This window comes from Sporobolomyces koalae, assembly GCF_050403365.1.
Source record: "Sporobolomyces koalae JCM15063 DNA, S_koalae_JCM15063T_v1_ctg20, whole genome shotgun sequence".
Lineage (NCBI taxonomy): Eukaryota > Fungi > Basidiomycota > Microbotryomycetes > Sporidiobolales > Sporidiobolaceae > Sporobolomyces > Sporobolomyces koalae.
The window spans coordinates 208,499-225,156 of NW_027481751.1; the positions used below are offsets into that span (position 1 = coordinate 208,499).

General features: G+C 55.0%; 7 protein-coding genes across 7 annotated transcripts; 3 read left to right on the top strand and 4 right to left on the bottom strand.

Annotated features, from left to right (window-relative positions):
• Window positions 1-170: 170 nt before the first annotated feature.
• JCM15063_001941 (uncharacterized protein) lies at window positions 171-743 on the bottom strand (the record flags this gene model as incomplete). The annotated part of the gene is made up of 5 exons (XM_076679193.1): window positions 171-215; window positions 286-328; window positions 410-462; window positions 560-640; window positions 741-743. The coding sequence occupies 5 exons, from the start codon at window positions 741-743 to the stop codon at window positions 171-173; spliced, it is 225 nt and encodes a 74-aa protein (XP_076533717.1).
• Window positions 744-1,099: 356 nt separating this feature from the next.
• JCM15063_001942 (uncharacterized protein) lies at window positions 1,100-2,441 on the top strand (the record flags this gene model as incomplete). The annotated part of the gene is made up of 4 exons (XM_076679194.1): window positions 1,100-1,285; window positions 1,346-1,458; window positions 1,536-1,652; window positions 1,730-2,441. The coding sequence occupies 4 exons, from the start codon at window positions 1,100-1,102 to the stop codon at window positions 2,439-2,441; spliced, it is 1,128 nt and encodes a 375-aa protein (XP_076533718.1).
• Window positions 2,442-2,513: 72 nt separating this feature from the next.
• On the bottom strand, window positions 2,514-8,704 carry JCM15063_001943 (uncharacterized protein; the record flags this gene model as incomplete). The annotated part of the gene is made up of 5 exons (XM_076679195.1): window positions 2,514-3,392; window positions 3,466-4,669; window positions 4,729-6,329; window positions 6,392-8,174; window positions 8,229-8,704. The coding sequence occupies 5 exons, from the start codon at window positions 8,702-8,704 to the stop codon at window positions 2,514-2,516; spliced, it is 5,943 nt and encodes a 1,980-aa protein (XP_076533719.1).
• A 211-nt stretch (window positions 8,705-8,915) lies between these two features.
• Window positions 8,916-10,417, top strand: JCM15063_001944 (NAD(P)-dependent alcohol dehydrogenase; the record flags this gene model as incomplete). The annotated part of the gene is made up of 7 exons (XM_076679196.1): window positions 8,916-9,000; window positions 9,074-9,104; window positions 9,167-9,453; window positions 9,521-9,653; window positions 9,715-10,170; window positions 10,234-10,317; window positions 10,375-10,417. 7 exons carry the CDS (start codon window positions 8,916-8,918, stop codon window positions 10,415-10,417), a joined length of 1,119 nt encoding a protein of 372 aa, XP_076533720.1.
• Window positions 10,418-10,421: 4 nt separating this feature from the next.
• Window positions 10,422-12,957, bottom strand: JCM15063_001945 (ABC-F family ATP-binding cassette domain-containing protein; the record flags this gene model as incomplete). Its single annotated transcript, XM_076679197.1, has 6 exons — window positions 10,422-10,832; window positions 10,900-11,520; window positions 11,589-11,865; window positions 11,930-12,223; window positions 12,284-12,476; window positions 12,552-12,957. 6 exons carry the CDS (start codon window positions 12,955-12,957, stop codon window positions 10,422-10,424), a joined length of 2,202 nt encoding a protein of 733 aa, XP_076533721.1.
• Window positions 12,958-13,361: 404 nt separating this feature from the next.
• JCM15063_001946 (uncharacterized protein) lies at window positions 13,362-14,620 on the bottom strand (the record flags this gene model as incomplete). The annotated part of the gene is made up of 2 exons (XM_076679198.1): window positions 13,362-13,762; window positions 13,897-14,620. The coding sequence occupies 2 exons, from the start codon at window positions 14,618-14,620 to the stop codon at window positions 13,362-13,364; spliced, it is 1,125 nt and encodes a 374-aa protein (XP_076533722.1).
• Window positions 14,621-14,966: 346 nt separating this feature from the next.
• On the top strand, window positions 14,967-16,583 carry JCM15063_001947 (uncharacterized protein; the record flags this gene model as incomplete). Its single annotated transcript, XM_076679199.1, has 4 exons — window positions 14,967-15,063; window positions 15,132-15,463; window positions 15,544-15,580; window positions 15,682-16,583. 4 exons carry the CDS (start codon window positions 14,967-14,969, stop codon window positions 16,581-16,583), a joined length of 1,368 nt encoding a protein of 455 aa, XP_076533723.1.
• Between the last annotated feature and the right edge of the window lie 75 nt (window positions 16,584-16,658).

Sequence of the window (16,658 nt, forward strand, 5' to 3'; positions counted from 1 at the left end):
CACGCAAGAAGCCCTGTGAGAGACCTCGCTACGATTTCTTTCGAACTTTTCGTTTTTCGATTCTAAACCCCATCAAACAACAACCTACAAAAAAACCCCGTTCGGAAAAAACGCTCTATCATGATGTGGAAAAGACTTTTGAGGAAATAGCGGAGAGAAGGGATGCAAAATCATGCTTTGAAGTCAGGGAAGCACTCGGCAAGAGATTTCGAGTGCTGTTGGAAACGAAAAAACCGAAATTAGGTCCAGATAAGGTATACGAAGGGATGGTTCAGGGTTTTTTACCTTGTTGCTGGCATGTTCTTCAAGTTGAGGGGCACGAGCGGTACTGTGTTTACAGATCAAGGGGAAAAAAGATGAGGACCGATTCAAGGAGCAGAACAAGACGAGAGAGGTAGTGGTTCCTTACCCCATGAAAGGACTCATGCAGACTTTGCACTTGAGAGTCAACGAAGCCTTGTTCTGAAAAAGGTGATAGCAAGAAACATTTTCTCGATGATCAGCGGTTATGGCGCGGGAGGAGGGCGAGCCGAAAGGCACAAAGAGAAGGGAAACGAACGGCAGCGAGTTGCGAGGTGGGACCCTTCTTGGCTGCGGCGGCGTTCTTTTCCCGTTTCTGTGCGGCTTTGGCTCCGTTTCCCTGTATCGCGAAGAATCCCAGGCAAGCGCGTTGACAACGGGGGTCAGGTTGTATGATCGGGGAAATTTTGATGAGACTGTGTTTTTCAAGAGGCACTGACCATGGTGACTTGCTTGAAAGAGTGTTGAAGTAAGTGGTCTAGAAGGAGTGCGAACGAGCGAAGCTGGGTCGGGTCGATTGAGCAGAGGGGAGCAGACCTTAGACGAAGAAACGACGCGGCAAAGAAAGACAGGAGGTCGAACTTCCTTCTTCCCTTTCTGGCCCGCATCCGCCGACAACCTCACCCGCCAACCCCGATCTTAGCGCTGCCAGATTAGCTAAGCTCAACTTGGGACACTTTCAGTCAACTGCTCTTCACAAGCCCGACGATTCGTGACCGCCACTTGTTCGACCTAAATCCCGACGTCAGCGTCGATCCTCGCATCTCAGCTTCTTCAGACCCAGCTAGCGCTCACAGCTATGGCTACGAACCGGACACTTTTGGAGAAGATTCGAGTCCCCGGCCTCGTCGAGGGCGCGTTCCCGCCCGCTCCACACCTCTCGCTGCCAGACTCGATCAAACTCGTGACCGATTTCCTCCGTGCTGGCAATGGCAAGACGTGCATCATGACTGGAGCAGGTGTCAGTGTTGACTCGGGCATCAGGGTGAAATTCTTATTTCCGCGATCTCATCCTTAAATCCCAGGACTCACTCCTTTCATTCAGGCATACAGGGGGCCTCAAGGGACCTACACGATCCGCAAACATCGTCCTATTTTCTACGGCGAATTTATCGCAGAGGAGAAGCATCGTAGACGGTATTGGGCCCGCTCTTATCTGTGAGAATTTGGATCCCCTCAAGCTTGATTCCGGGAACATACTATGTACTCATCACAGAACGATTTGTATTGTTCAGAGGATACCCGCCAGTCAGGGTCGCCGAGTCGAATCCCACTCATTACGCCATGGCGGCACTCATGAAGATGGGCTATGTCTCTTCGATCATTACTCAAAACGTTGACGGTCTTCACCAGTGAGCCAAGCCTTCTACGTTGTTGTGTCGTAAGCCCTGATTGAGAGAATGAGAGCTGAACGACTTGCCATTGCCAGCAAATCGCACTCGTCGAATCTTACGACCTACCTTTCGCCGCCAACGGTTGCTCCTCCCACTGCTCCCGACGCACCACTTCCGCCTCTCGATCCGCCAATTCTCGAATTGCACGGGACGCTGCGTCACGCCCACTGCCTATCATGTCACACACCGACGGGACGAGACGCGTTCCAGGATCGACTCAGTCGACTGAATCCAGCCTGGCAAGAATACTCCGACTCGGTCCAGACGGGACAACGCGAAGAGAAGCTCAACCCGGATGGAGACATTGAACTCGGTCCGAACGTCAAGTATGAGGATTTCCGAGTTCCGGCATGCGACCATTGCGGAGGACCAATGAAACCCCGCGTAACGTTCTTTGGCGAGAGCCTTGAACCGGTCGTTCGTAGGCAGAGTGAGAAGCTCGTCAATGAAGCCGAACAGCTCCTGGTGGTTGGCAGCAGTTTGGCCACGTTCAGCGCGTATCGATTGGTTCGACAGGCCAAGGAGGAAGGCAAGCAGGTTGGGTTGGTCAATGTTGGAGAAACTCGAGGCGACCCGCTCGTCGATTGGCGAGTCGGGTGGGAAGGAGGTGCAGGACCCGTGTTCACCGGCGCGATCCAAGAACTGGTCGAGCAAGAACGTCGGAAACCGATCCGGGACGAGGTTGAACGGTTGATGAAGAGTGGCAAGATCAAGAAACTGCCACCGAGCATGAGAGCTGCATCGTAGATAAATCTATTCCCTTCCAGGGTCGAAAATGTATAGAATGCAAATAATACACACAAGAATTCTTCTATGAGCTCACTTTTTGTAACAGCCTTCAATCCTTCGAGCCTCGTCCCACCGTTTTCTGTCAGTGAGCTCGTTCTTCTCGATCCCGACCTTGACCCCCAGTGGTCCCGCAACTCCAACTTCGGTCCCGACGAACTGCGTCCATGCCGTCGAACCCAGCACTTCCGACACTCGTGCGATGCACATCTCGAGGGTGGGAGGCGAGTCTTCAGCCGAAGCTGAGATGTCAGCCCACTGTGGCAAGGATCGTTTCGTACGCTTCCTAGGTCTCGCTTGTTCCGCTTCTTCCTCGGCGTCGAGAATCGCCTGTAGTTCTTCGTCCGTCAAGGCGCTCAAGTCGAGCTCGTCATCGTCGTCAACACCGGCCTCTACCTCTTGATCGGGCGTCGGCTCGTCGTCGAGCTCTTGCGACTCTTGCTTTTCCTGCTTTAGAGCATTCTCCGTTCCTGACCGTCCCATTCCGAGCACATCTCCAACCGTCGTACCATAGTCAACATCGGACCAACTCCGGATCCTACAATCTTGGATCCTGTCAACGATCGTCTTGCTCGGTGGCAACACCCTCAAAGGGCTCTGACCGCTCTGTTCGACGCTCAAAGCGCTCAAAAGCACTTGGTGACATTTGGGATGCAGCGGATCTCCTCCAGTCGACCTCACGATCGAAGTGAGGTTCTCAAGGATCGCACGGGTCGTAAGCAGCGTACGCGGCAACAAGTGCGTGTAGTTCGTGGCCGAACCGACCAAGAGGTCAGGATCGTCAAACACATCGAATTTGTCGACATCCGTTTCGAGTCGAGGTGAGAACGAGTTGGGAGACGTTTCCGTGAACAACCCGACGAGACGCGAAGGTGAGTCGAGGTGGAAGGTCAGCAACGCAGTGAGTGCCGCCTGTCGATAGATAAACCAGTATAACCATGAGCTCCTATCGACATGTATTATCCAGAGACAGCTCTAGGCTTACCTTGTCCAGGTAAACGCTGTCGCTGAGCAAGAGCACGGAATCCGTTTCGATCAAATCGGCCAGTTCTGACAAGCCCGACCCATTCGAGAGACTGACGACTCGTACACCGGCTTCATAGTCGGCCTCGGTTTTGTCGACCGAGACTACAACGATTTCGGCGACGAGCGTAAGAAGCTCTGGCTCTTGCAACCTGTCGAGCAGCATTGTTGTCCAGGAGGATCGGCCTTGGGTTTCGAGAACAACAACGGTCATTTTGAATGCTTCGGTTGAAGTAGCCGGAAGGTGACGTTGAAGAGGATGGGTCATGGTAGGAACAAGGTCGATCCACTTGATTCGCAAGTGCGAAGCGAGAGAGGCGAACGTTGCCCATTTGCCACAACGAGTGTTTGGGTTCCACCGAGTGAGAGGTAGATGAGTCGAATGGAAGATGTACCCGATGCCGTCCATGGCAGAACGCGGAACAATCTTCTTTCGGAAATCGAACTGTTCTTCTCCGGTCGTCGTATTGGATCGGAATACGACGAGCTCCTCAGGCGATCCAATCTCTGCCATGAGAAGCGACAAGGAAGTTGGCGTAACGAAGGTTTTGTCGTCGTCGAGATACAGGACGTATCCTTCCGCTTGTGAACCTAGAGCTTCAAGCTCAAACATGTTTGCCGCGGTCGAGTCGGGTGAAGCGCAAACGCAGTCAAAGTATGTCCGACGTTGCTCGATATCCCGAGGAGGAGTCGTACAGCCTGAACCTTCCGCAAAGATGCCACATTTCGAACAGAGCTCCTTGTAGTCGTCTACAGCTGATCCCCTGAGCTCGACCTCCTCGCGTTCGAAAGAAGTCGAGGGCACGTCGGTCTCTGCTCGCACCGCGATCGCCTGAGAGATGTTGGGATATGTCTGAGCTTCGAGAGTGTCGACAAGATCGCTCGCGAACGTTTCGTGAAGGATGCGAGACAAAATTGACACGGGTTGACCGTATTCTGTGGGTTCAAATCGGATCGAGCAATCGTGATTTTGGCGAGGACAGTTGAGAGTGTGTACGAGATCGATTGCGGAAGAGTTGGGCGCGCCAGCCGAACTCGGCGAGATATTAGATCCGGCAATGGAGGCGGGAGGGGAGGACGCGATTGTCGAATCAGCAGGCGCATCGAGGAAATGGTGGAAGAGCTGGTTGTAGGGCTCTGCGGTTCGACCAGCGATACCGTGGGACCTGGACGAAAAACGATGAGCGTGGACAGCCTGTAGCAACGGGACAGATCAGAAACATACCAGTGATGCGCGATCGTGACGGGCTGCTCCCCACACTTGACTTCACGTCGAGTTCCAAACCATTGATAGTTGCATCCACATGGAAGGAACTCGAGATCGCTCGGAAACAGGCGGAAGTAACTGTTGATGAAGTCCTGCTCGCCCCATGTCGCGGGCCGACCCGTGAGACGGTAGTGGTGCACGATCGACTGAACATACTTTTCAATGAAGCCTTGTTCCCTCATCTTGCCGAGTTCGAGAAGAGCTACGCCGCCGTTAACTTGGACGGTTTCGAGTTCACCCGTTTCGGCGCAGCTGGAAGATCTAGATAATGATGAAGCGCGCGACGGGACGTTTCCGCATTCGAGGCCTGCTGGCACACGCCAGTGCATACCGATTGGCCAGCATCGATCCGGATTGTTTTGGCAAATATCGCCCATGTCGACCGCCATAGAGATCAAGGTGCTGGCTTTATTCGGTCGAGAATAGCAGGTTGAGATGTCGCTTGTGATAGTTGTATCAGTGTCAAGGTAGAGCACGCGGTCGGCATATGTCAAGATATCGGCGAGGAACATCTTGCAATGAGCCGATACGTGAATGTCGGGGTCCGAGAACGGCAAAACTCTTTGAGCGACAAACTTGCAAAGCTCATGGTCGTACAGGCGGAGGGAGAGTGGCGTGTCTTCAAAGAACTCTTCGAGCTCTTGGTGAAGTTCCTTCGGCGTGATGAGGTGGAACACGAGAGGTCGAGAAGTCACGTACTGTCGAGCTGAGCGAATGACTTGTTTCGCGTGAGGGTATCGATTGCGATCGAAGATTAGAGCAATGTTGAAGACATCGCCTTGCTCGACGTGCTCCGTTTCGATGGTATGCCAGGCCGTCTCTTCTGACTTCTTGTTGACAAGTGCAGCCTTCCTCGTCTCCTCGCGCTCGATCTCGGCTTTCTTAGCTAGTGCACTCCACGATTTGTTCTCGAGGACGATCGGCGTGAGAGCCAGACGGACCTCGACTCGGTCGCATTCGTCGGTTTCGAGAGGGTCAGAGCTGAGATGCACGGTCGAACCAGGCCGAAGCGAGATGTGTCCGCGGTACTCCGCGAAAGATTCTTCGATAGTATCGAAGCGAACGAGCTCTTGCGGTTCTTCGCCTGGACCTCCGATCGATGACAGCACCAGGTGTGTACCATCTCCGCAGGTGTGGTGGGACCGGTAGGACAAATCGACTGCCACGTCCATGGTGCGCGGTGATTTGAACGTTCGGATAGCTGCGACGCGTTGACCAGTTGGCATGACCCAGCCTTCTTGCGATCCGTCATTGATGAAAGGCTTGTTAGGGCGATTGCGGTCGAGGACGAATGCATCTCCGACAACAACGCCAAGGCGGTCCTCTGCGAGCGTCGGCACATCTTCGACCGGTTCGAAACTATACATCCATCCGCTCCAGCCCTGTACGAGTTGGAACCCTTCTTGCGAGTCGGCAAAGGCCGTTGCGACCGTCTCTTTCGTGACGGCTCCCTTGAGCATCATGAGAGCATGAGGCAAACGCAAGTCCTGGATTCGGTCGTCGTTGAGCAGGGGTACCAGAGCATGGAAGTGCGCGTCCCAGGGATCCATCGAGAATTTCTGTCGAGCTGATTGCAATCAGTTCGAATTCGTATGCCCGGAAAAAAAGATTCAAATCTCACCATACTGTAACGGCTTGGATCACTTCGCACAAAGATCAACTCCTCCGGCACGACAAGCTGTTTCTCCCCGGCCAGTGCGAGCCTCGTGTAAAACTCCCAATCTTCAGCTCCCACCTCGCGATAAGTCGAGAAACCCCCAATCGCATCGAAAGCGGACCGAGTAACGAAGATGTTGCCGCTCCCGAAACAGTTGAGGAGGAGACCGGCTCCAAGCTCCTGACCAAGGAACCAATACGTGCGTCGATGTGGTAATTCTTGGTTTGCCTCACGAGGCGCGAGCGGGTTGACATCGGTAGCGAACTCGTCGAGCCAGGTTGAGAGCGCAGATGCGTTCGTGCGGTACGCGATGTCGACAAGCGTCTTGATCGCATGAGGTTTGAGCACATCGTCGTCGTCGAGGAAGAGCAGCCAGTCGCCTTTGGCTCTCTCTGCCGCTTTGTTCCTTGCTTCGCCGAGATACGAATTGTTGATGCGGACAGAGGACCATGCCGGTCGGCCTGTCAGGAGACTCGCGTTGTGGAAATACTTCGAGTCGAGTTCCTCGAGGCGCGTGATAGCATCTGGCGATTGCGACCCGTCGTCGACGAGGATCACCTCAAAGTTGGTATAGGATTGTAGGAGAAGGGCGTCGAGAAGTTGCGACACGAGATGAGGGCGTTCGTAATGGGTGATGCAGACACTGATGAGGGGCGAAGGTCGTGACAGGGCAAGATCCTGAGGGAATGGCAAGGCCACGAGATAGCGATGCAGGTCAATCCAGTCTCGCGCGGCCGTCTGAGTTGCGGGTGATGATCGGACTGGCGCTGACGAAGTTTCAGGGTGGTTCGCGAGGGACGATCGTAGTTTGTTGGCGAACGACGACACGAGGGGTTTGAACAAGACCTGATCGTGACTATCGGGATGGATGAGCTCGGGCACACCTCCGACATCACTTGCAATGAAGCGAATGTCAAAAGCGATGCATTCGAGAACAGTACTCGGCGAATTGTCAGCGAGCGAAGGCAAAACGGCAAGTCGACCCGGACCTTGAAGATATTCGAGAGCTTCGTCCCGATCATATTTCGGAATGAACTCATAGTCGAATGTTGCGTTCGTGTGCTCTTTGATCGACTCGAGCGCTTCACCGAGTAGAGCGCTGGCCTCCATGCGCGTCTTGACATCTGGTTGGTCTCGACCTAGAAAGGTAATCTTCTTGAGGGCGTCTTTCGCAAAGTCTGCGCTCGAGTACAGGTTCTCGAGAGTGTGAACGAGCAAGCGAGTGCCTTTGCGCTCTTCGAGGCGACCGAAAAAGACGATCTCGTCGATTGGAGCTGCGGTGGTCGTGCTGGATCTCGACGACGCTCCGGATAGCTGAACGACGTTTGGAATGACAAAGGATGCGGAGGGGAGATGCCATCCTCGCGAGCGGACATACTCGAGCATGTAGTCGCTCGGGGCAACCACGGCGTCTGCGTATTCGGCAGTCTTTTGCTCAAAAACGCCAAGCTCAACTGCGTACCGGTCTTGAGGGTACCTCTTGTTGAGCATCGCTGCCCATTCGACATCGGCACCGTGCAGGCCCACGACCAAGCGCGTTTCTTGCAGGGCGAGACCTTCGTGCCGTGCGAGCGCGCTGAAATAACCGATTCCAGTGTTGTCGGGGAAATGCACAACGTCGTGTTCACCGTCGTGAGCGCGGAGGTAGTTCCAGACACGCAATGAAGCGGTTGGAGTCCACGCTTGTGGCCAGAATGGCTGCGATTCCTGCTCGACGAATCCGAGTTGTATCCGTTGATCCCCGAGGCTGTCGAGTGAGCGGTCAGCATACTATCACCGCACAAATGACAGGACAGCTTACCTTGTTCGTAATCGTTCGACCTTGTGAGCAGGAAAGCTCGACTCGAGATGCGAAACGAGGATCGACACTTGGATGTCTTGTTCTCCTGCCAACGCTGCTGCCAGCTCGACGAAGGCGGTACCGATTCCACCATTCTTGTGCAGACCTGACAGCTCTGAGGTGACTATGAGCACTCTGACTTGATCTGGCGACTTGCTGAGAGCCTCGCGCTTTCCTATCCGCCATGGCAGCTCCTTGCGCGTTGCAGCTGGCTTGGGATGGTTCTGAAATCGATGTATGATCGATCCCCAGGCGAAATCTGGAGCATACTGTCGTATCCGTAATCTCGGCCGATGTGGATCCGTCGCGAGAGATGAAGTTGAGAAGAGGCTCCCAGTGGGGGAACACGACCGCGTATAGCACAGTGCGAGCACCACGAGAGCTAGTACGAGGTACTTGACTGCTCGAAGCGTCTTCCGCGGCAGCCCGAAGGCCATGATGGCGGTGCTGCTGCAAAGTCGATGAAATGCCGAAAGCCTCCGCCGGGTCAACGTTTATTTAAACATTGGAACCCCACTCGAAGCTCTTTCTTGTAACAAACGTGAGGTATCAGATACAGCGCGAGACCCTCTCACTCTCCGCTGCCAACTGTATACACCGCACGCCAGGACCGTCTCCATTAATCCATTACCGTCGCCCCCCACATCGATGCGGACCCAAGCTTTGGTCAACACGGCCGTGGACGCTCCCTTCGTCCTGACTGATATCGAGCTCGGCGAGCCTCAAGAAAATGGTGAGAGTTGTCCGCTTCTTTCAAGACAACCCCGCTTGGACCGAGCGAATGGCTGATCCAAGCATGCGCACAGAGGTCCTCGTCGAAATTGTTGCCTGCGGACTGTGAGCCCTTAGCTATTCCCTGCCCCTCATCGAGCGCTTCATTGACCTGAAAGCTCGCAAAGGTGTCACACCGAACTCGTAATGCAGGCTGGACAGATTCCGACCGAATGGCCATCGATTCTGGGTCACGAGGGATCTGGAACCGTTGTGAAAGCAGGCAGCGGAGTCGAGCACAAGTACCAGCCAGGCGATGTGGTGCTGCTGAGTTTCGCAAGCTGTCAAAGCTGCGCTTCTTGTAGCTCGTCTCGGCCAGCCGGCTGTTCGAGCTGGGTCGAGCACAACTTTGGTCGTCGTCGCGCGAAGGACGAGCCTGTTGCGACCACTTGTCATGACGGCACTCCTTTGAAAGGTAAACCATCATCCGCTAGAGACCAGATTGCCGCTCAGCTGACTCGCTTTGTTCCTGTAACTGACAGGCACCTTCTTTGGCCAGTCGAGCCTCGCTCGGCACGCTCTGGTGCAAGCCTCGTCGTGCGTCAAGATTGCCAAGGATACGCCGCGCGATACGCTCGCCCTGTACTCGCCCCTCGGCTGCGGTCTACAGACCGGGTGAGTCAGGCGCAATCCTGGACCCAACGACTCGTCTGATCCCTTTTTGCGTGGGTCACAGTGCCGGTGCAGTCATCAACGTCCTCCGCCCGCGCCGAGAGGACTCGATCGTCGTGTTTGGTCTCGGAGCCGTCGGATTCGCGGCGGTTTTTGCCGCTTCATACCTCGGCGTCTCGACCATCATTGCCGTCGATCTTGTGCCGTCCCGACTTGCTCTTGCGCTCGAGACAGGAGCTCACCATACCATCGATGGATCTCGAGCCGATGTGGTCGAGCAAATCCAAAAGTTGACCGACGGAGGTGCGACTTACGCGATAGAGGCTACTGGAGTCGTTCCTGTCCTGCGCAATGCTTGGGCCTCTCTCGCATACGCTGGGACGGTCGTATCCCTCGGCAACCCGGGACCCGGCATTCGTCCTCCGTTCGATGTTCACGACATGGTCAATACTGGCAAGGCGTGGCGGGGTTGCGTCGAAGGAGATTCAAACCCTCCACAATTCATCCCCTTCCTGATCGAGTACGTCCTGCCTCTTCTGATCGTTCGCTGCTCGAGTTTCTGACCGTTCACGTTTCCCGGCAGATTATACAAACAAGGCAAATTCCCGATCGACAGATTAAGCAAGCTGTACCCGGTTGAAGAATGGGATGCTGCTGTATCGGCAATGTAAGATCGCATTTCGGCTCCATGTCAGAACGAAGCTGATCCTCTGGGTGTCGGCAGGAAATCGGGCGAGGTGATCAAACCCATAATTACTTTCAAGTAGAGCATTATTTGCTGCAAGCCTTTTGCCATGATTTCTGATCCTGGAGCTTCTTCTCGACGGCCGCAACATATCCGGCCATACCGTTTGCGAGCAATTTGATCCCTCCAGCCCCGACTCGATACGTTTGTCCCTTCTTGCCGGATTCCTCTCCGTCACTTCCGCTTGCTCTTGCTGTCTCGTTTGCGTCTTCGTCGAGATCATCAAGATTGTTTCCTGAGGCCGTGCGAAATGTCTCCATCTCGATGACGTAGCGACTGAACCATCGATCGTGCGTGATGAGTACGATTGCCCCTCTGAACAATCTGAGCGCCTTGGCAAGCGCTTTGATCGTCGGAAAGTCGAGATGCGTCGTCACTTCGTCGAGTAGTAACAGATGAGGCGGGCGAAACACTAAGCGAGCGAGTGCAAGCCGAACCTACACATGACATATTTAGCTCCGAAGGAGGGATTGATTCGCAATATGTCGTGAGATGACGGCTCACCTTTTGACCTCCGCTTAGCTGCGATAGGGGCGTATCGCTCGCAACGCGGCCTCGTAAACCGAACGATCCAAGACAAGCGCGAGCGTCTGGTTCTGATACCTTGTCGCCACTCGTTTCGAAATGCTGGAGGAACGACGAGAGTGCCGTGACGGGGCTACCGTCCTCGAAAGTGTGCGCTCCGATAGTCAACTCTTCGACCGAGTGTTGTCCAAAGTAACCGACCCGAAGCAGAGGATGCCGCACGATTGTGCCGCTCGTCGGCAAGAGGTCTCCGACAATAAGCTTGGCCAGAGTCGATTTGCCGCTCCCGTTCGCCCCGACAAAGGCAAGGCGTCCACCTTGCTCAACGGTCAACGTGATACGGTCCAGAAGGGGGGATTTCGCGCCTGGGGAACGGTATTGTACGCTGTCGAAGTGGAGCAGGTCGCCAGCCGTTCTAAGCTTTTCGGGAGACGGAACGACGATCTTGACTGCAGATTCTTGTTCTTGCAGCACTGCCTCGACTCGGTTGGTCAAGTGATACCCTGCCATGTCTCGATTCAGTTTGAAGCGGTGCCCGGATGCCGACTGCTCGACTCCGAATCGCTCGTCGAGTTTCTTCTGCCGCGATTTGACCATTCTCTGTGTGAGCGCAGAATTCCGTCAGCATCGTATCTGCCAACACGATTCCGAACGGTAACATGACTTGCCAGTCGATTCTCGTCGCCGGTCTTTTTTGCACTGGCCTTTCCTTGTTCGATCGATTTCTCGATATGTTCGCGTTTCTTGTCGAGAGCCGCCTTTTGACTTTGCAGCTTTTTCGCTTCCTTTTTCTCCTCAATCTCGAACGCTTCCGGAGTACCTTCAAAGTAGCAAAGAAGCGAGTTGCGCAGCACGATAGTTTCCTCGACAACGTTCGCGAGAAAAGCTTGATCGTGTGAGACGATGACCAGTGTGCGGGTTTCTTGACGGAGGTAGTGTTCGAGCCTTTGTGTCACATGGCTTCAGTATGAATTGATTCGTTAAAGACGATTGCGAGTTCAGTGCATACCAGATGGTGGCTTCGAGGTCGAGGAAATTGGTGCATTCGTCGAGGAGCAGGATATCGGATTTGACCAGCAGCGACGTCGCGAGGGAGCATCTCGACTTCCACCCTCCCGAGAGCGCAGCGTAAGGGCGACCGAGCATCTCAACCGAGAATCCGAGACCGGCTAGAATGCTCGCAGCCCTCGCTTCCGTCGACGCTGAGCCGAGGACGTCAAGCAGCTCTTGTATGTCATCGAGCATGTCGGCAGCTTGTGCGAGGCAGGTAGCGTCGGCTGCTATAGTTCCTACCCGGTCGAGTCTTCACATATGACCAAAAGTCAAGGAGTGGCCAAAGAGTAGAGTCAGTGAGCGGGCATACCTCGCCTGTGCAGCCTGCACATTCTCTTGTGCCTTGATTTCTGCTCCTCGAGCTGCTTTACCGCGAGTGCCGGACCGTCTCGAGGCGACCAATTGAGCTTGAAGGAGGTCGCTCTCACGGTCTTCGAGTTCTAAAGCGCGTACGACCCGCTCGGTCTGCAGAAGACACGGCGACTCGATAGCCTGTCTCAGGACTAGCTCGGGACGTTGACGTAAACGAATCAGGACAGCGATTCGATAGATGGCAAGCAGATCAGGGATAAACTAACCTCGATGACGTTGAATGAGTTTGTTCCGATGCTGGTCCCCTCTCACGACGTGTTCGAGGACATTCAGAGAACTGTTCTCGCTGGCTCGCGTCGAGTCCTCTACTTGCGAGAGGTGCAGGATCTGCAGGGACGGATTGATGCCCGGAATAAGCTTGGAAGAAAGTGCAGTGAGCAGCGTCGATTTGCCGGTTCCGTTGCGCCCGACCAGCGCATATCGCGTACCATTCTTGAGGCGAAGGTGCGCGTCTGTGAGGAGCTCGTGGTCGCCGACAGCGACGGATACGCCGTGCAGGTCGATCTCGCATGATGTCTCGAGCGTTTCTGTGTGGAACCGGGACTGTTGGGAGCTACAGATGATGTTATGCTCGGTATTCTTGCAAGCTTTGGTCCTCCTGCTAGGTGCCATGCTGGCCGGTGCTGATGATTATTGAAGAGTGCGCTTGGTCTGAAGGTCCAGACCACAGGACAACCCGAGAGCTTGGCGCAGTAGAGCAGTTTGACGCTGATAGCTCCATTGGCATGCAGGTGAGGTCTGATCCGAGTCCAAGTCGAGTCGAGGATGAGCGTGTGACCGTGACTCGACGGATTTCCCCCTGTCGACTTGCTGATAATTCTCTCATCGCGGCAAACACTTGGCGCTTTGACGTCATTTGCGATAAATTCGTAGAGAGGCGAGAGACCTCGGTGAGAAGCTTGCCCCACTTCTCACGACCTCGCCAGGGGGAAACTGCTATTTTCTGAAATGCACGAAGGATCTGATCAACATTTCTAAGTTGAGTCGTGCCCATCTTGTGGTACGTCGGTTCGAGGCTAGCCCAACCCGGTGATGGAGGCGGCGCAGGGAGAGTCGTAGCCACAAGGGTAGGAGGGAAAATGTCGATCTCGGTGGGCTGTTCCTGGGATGGTACGGGCAACCTCCTTGTCGCCGACACTGAACGTCGCCACGCTACCGAGTGCAACGCGTCCTCCGTTTTGCGACAGAACCTTGACCGAAAGAAGACCAGTGATGGCACCTGGGAGATAGTAGACCCCCCGAAAGACCGATGCTGTTCCCGTTTCAAAGCGAGAGCGAGATCGGTACTTGGCCGGGACAAACGACCTTTGACCCTTCACGAGAGGTGCATCGATGAAGTCGTCGAGAGTGTCGCGACGACCCGTGAAGTTGCGCCCGGATGAATCTTTCTCCTCCCTCTGCTGTTCGTTTGGCGGTGCTGAAGTCCGAATCAGATGACGACGGCATAGCCCGTCCTTATTACGTCGGCGTCAACTTGCTTCTTTGATCGGCACTCGTCCCCATGGTGACCTTTCTTCCCACACGCGTAGCACTTTATTTTGCTCTTCTCACGCTTTTGACGATTTCTGGGCTGTGAGGAGGGAGCGGCCGAATCTGAGGTATTCGTCGAACTCGTGCCTATCTTGCGTCGATTGTTTTCAGAGAGGATCCGCGTGATAACGGTTTCCGACGATAGCATAGTGTTGCCAGCGAGGATTTTCATGATGAAAATGAACGTGTCCCAGGATTGAGGAAGGGATTGAAGGATGAAGATACCCAGGTGGTGATCCTTGACAGGCTCGCCCATCTCAGCAAGAGCCCTCGACGCGTTGAGCAGCTCGGCAATATGCTCTTCGAGGTTGTCGCCGTCCTGGTACTGTGCCTGCGCGAGTACTCGCATCAAGAAGTAGGGAGCCGTGAGACACAGCATCTCGTGCGTCCGCGCAAGCGCATCCCAGGCCTGCTTGGCTGTCCCTGGTGACCGCGGGACATGGACGAGCTGCGTCTCCGAGATCGCCGCCCTCAGCATGTGTCGGGCAAAGAAGTCTCCCTCACGCCAGTCTTCGATCTTCTGCAGCTTCTCCAGATCGTTGGGGTCCAGATCGTCCAAGTCGGAGATGGTATCGTCCAATGCGATGGCGAAGTCGGGAGGCCTCCTCTCAGTCCCGTTGACGATATCCCATATGCCGTGCGATTTGAAGACGAACTTCATCTGGAATGCCCAGGCGGCATAGTTAGCCCAATTCTCACTCAGTTTCGATATGGTGATGAGTGACGAGTCGCTGTTCAGGCTCATAATCTATTGCGATAGATTGAGAGCAATCTCATGAGCTCCTGTTCAGGTGGAGTGCATTGCCTATCAGACATACCTGGGAGCTCGCGACGTTGTATTCAGGTGAAGTGAACAAGAGAGCCGCGCGTCGGCGCGCGCCCCGCTTGTTTGCCCATCGGTGCTCTCGACTATCTCTCGCTCGTTCTGGTTCATCTGTCATGCAGAACGTCAACGTAGCCGTGAGCTCGCTTGCCCTCGCCGATGTGCTCACTCCCTTCAGTAGCTGACTCGCTTCCTTAACGCGCGCTCAGGCTCTCTCAACGGTCGTCGCTTCCCCGGAAAGCGCCCCAACGGTAAGTTGCGAGCGCCCATGGGTCAGTTTGATGCCGCTGCTGACATCCCAGCCCATAAGTCGCCGCCAAAGAAGCGAGCCCGCAAGAAGAAAGGCCCCGTCGCTCGAGAGGAAGGTGCGTCCTTGACCTTTCGACTCACTCCCTCGCGGTATTGCCATCTCTGACGTAGCGTGCTTTGATAGACGCCGTCAATGAATATGATGAAAACGAACGAGAGCCGGGACCGGTGAATCCGTCGACAGACGCGGAGCAATACGCCGATTTCATGCCTGCGTTCAACCACGCCCTCGATATTGCCGCTGGTCAGATCACTGGCATGTTGAACGAGTACTTCGAGAATACCTTGGCCCTTCTACATGAATTCCGAGAAGAGCAACGGAGAACAAGAGACGCTGTGCTCGGTCTAACGTATGGAGACTGTCGAAAGCGTTCTCGCGACGCCGAGACTACTCTCGACAGGGTGGCGAATCAGTCGGCCGATCTGACATCGACAGTAAACAACTTCATGAGCTGCGTAGGTTGATTTCCTGTCTTGTTCTCTTTGGCCTCTCTTCCCGTCGTCAATGGTTGATGTCTCTCATCATCGCTTCACAGAACCAGTACTATCCGTCCGAGATGCCTGGAGTGCCACGTGAGTTCGCTCGTATGAGCGGTCGAGACTAGTCTCGACTTTTCTCTCTCTCGTTCGATAAGAAGCAGAATTGATTTCGGGATCTGCGCGCTACGCAACAGAGTTACACGCATCACGCGCACCGCAGCTGTACCGTCCACCGCCAGGCCTGCCTTCTTTCTACCGGCCTCCGACGACTGCGTCTCCGCCTGAAGTCCGGCCGGATCCTCAACCACTGTGGAGCTCGTCAACGATGGGAAACATCGGTCAGCCTTCGACTCGTCTCGTTCCCTCCGCCTCGTACCCGCCCTCCCAGTCTTCGACTTCAAGTTCTCCTCTCGTGGGACCCCCTTCACACGGGGCTCATCCTCCTGGCCTGCCGTCTGGGCCGTTCCATAGAGAGGATGAACCAGCGTTGCGCCTGCCGGATCCCTCTCAGCTCGACTTCGTTCGCGCGCTTCCAGCTTTTCCGAGCCGCGGCAAGCCGGCAACTATTCTTCAGCCCGCGACGTATCAGCCGGCGCCCGATGACCGAGAGGAGAAGATGCGAAGACTGCACGAGACTTACGGGACTCGTATCCAAAACATGACGTTTTGGTGGTTCCCGAGCAACGGGTGTGAGCAGGGCGAGTGGATTCCCCACTACGCCATCTCCCATTTCACGAGGCTGCAAAGCGTGTGGCATGAATGGGATCAGGGCAAGGACGGTTGTTTGCCCGTCAAGGAGATCGAGTCGCTCTGGGGAACCAAGTGGCGGCCGCGATCGGGATCAAGGATGGCGAAGCTCGGCGGAGAGGTTGGCGGCACGGCGACGTACTTCCTGTGGATGAAGACCATCGACCAGTTGGTTTCGGCGTTGAAGGCGGAGATGAACGTTCCAGAGGCGAGGGTGATCTTGTTCCTCGAGAGCAAGTTCAAGAAGGGCGCACGCGAGGTTGCGACGCGCGTCTCGAACAAGAAGGACGGACAGGCGGTTCGGAACGACCTCCTCGCGGCAGCTCGAACGTGGACTGAAATCGCTTGACATGTCCGTCTCGTTTTACCTTTCTGCATTTTTCTGCTCTTTTGTTCTTGTCATTGTTGTTGCCCCTCTGTTCCG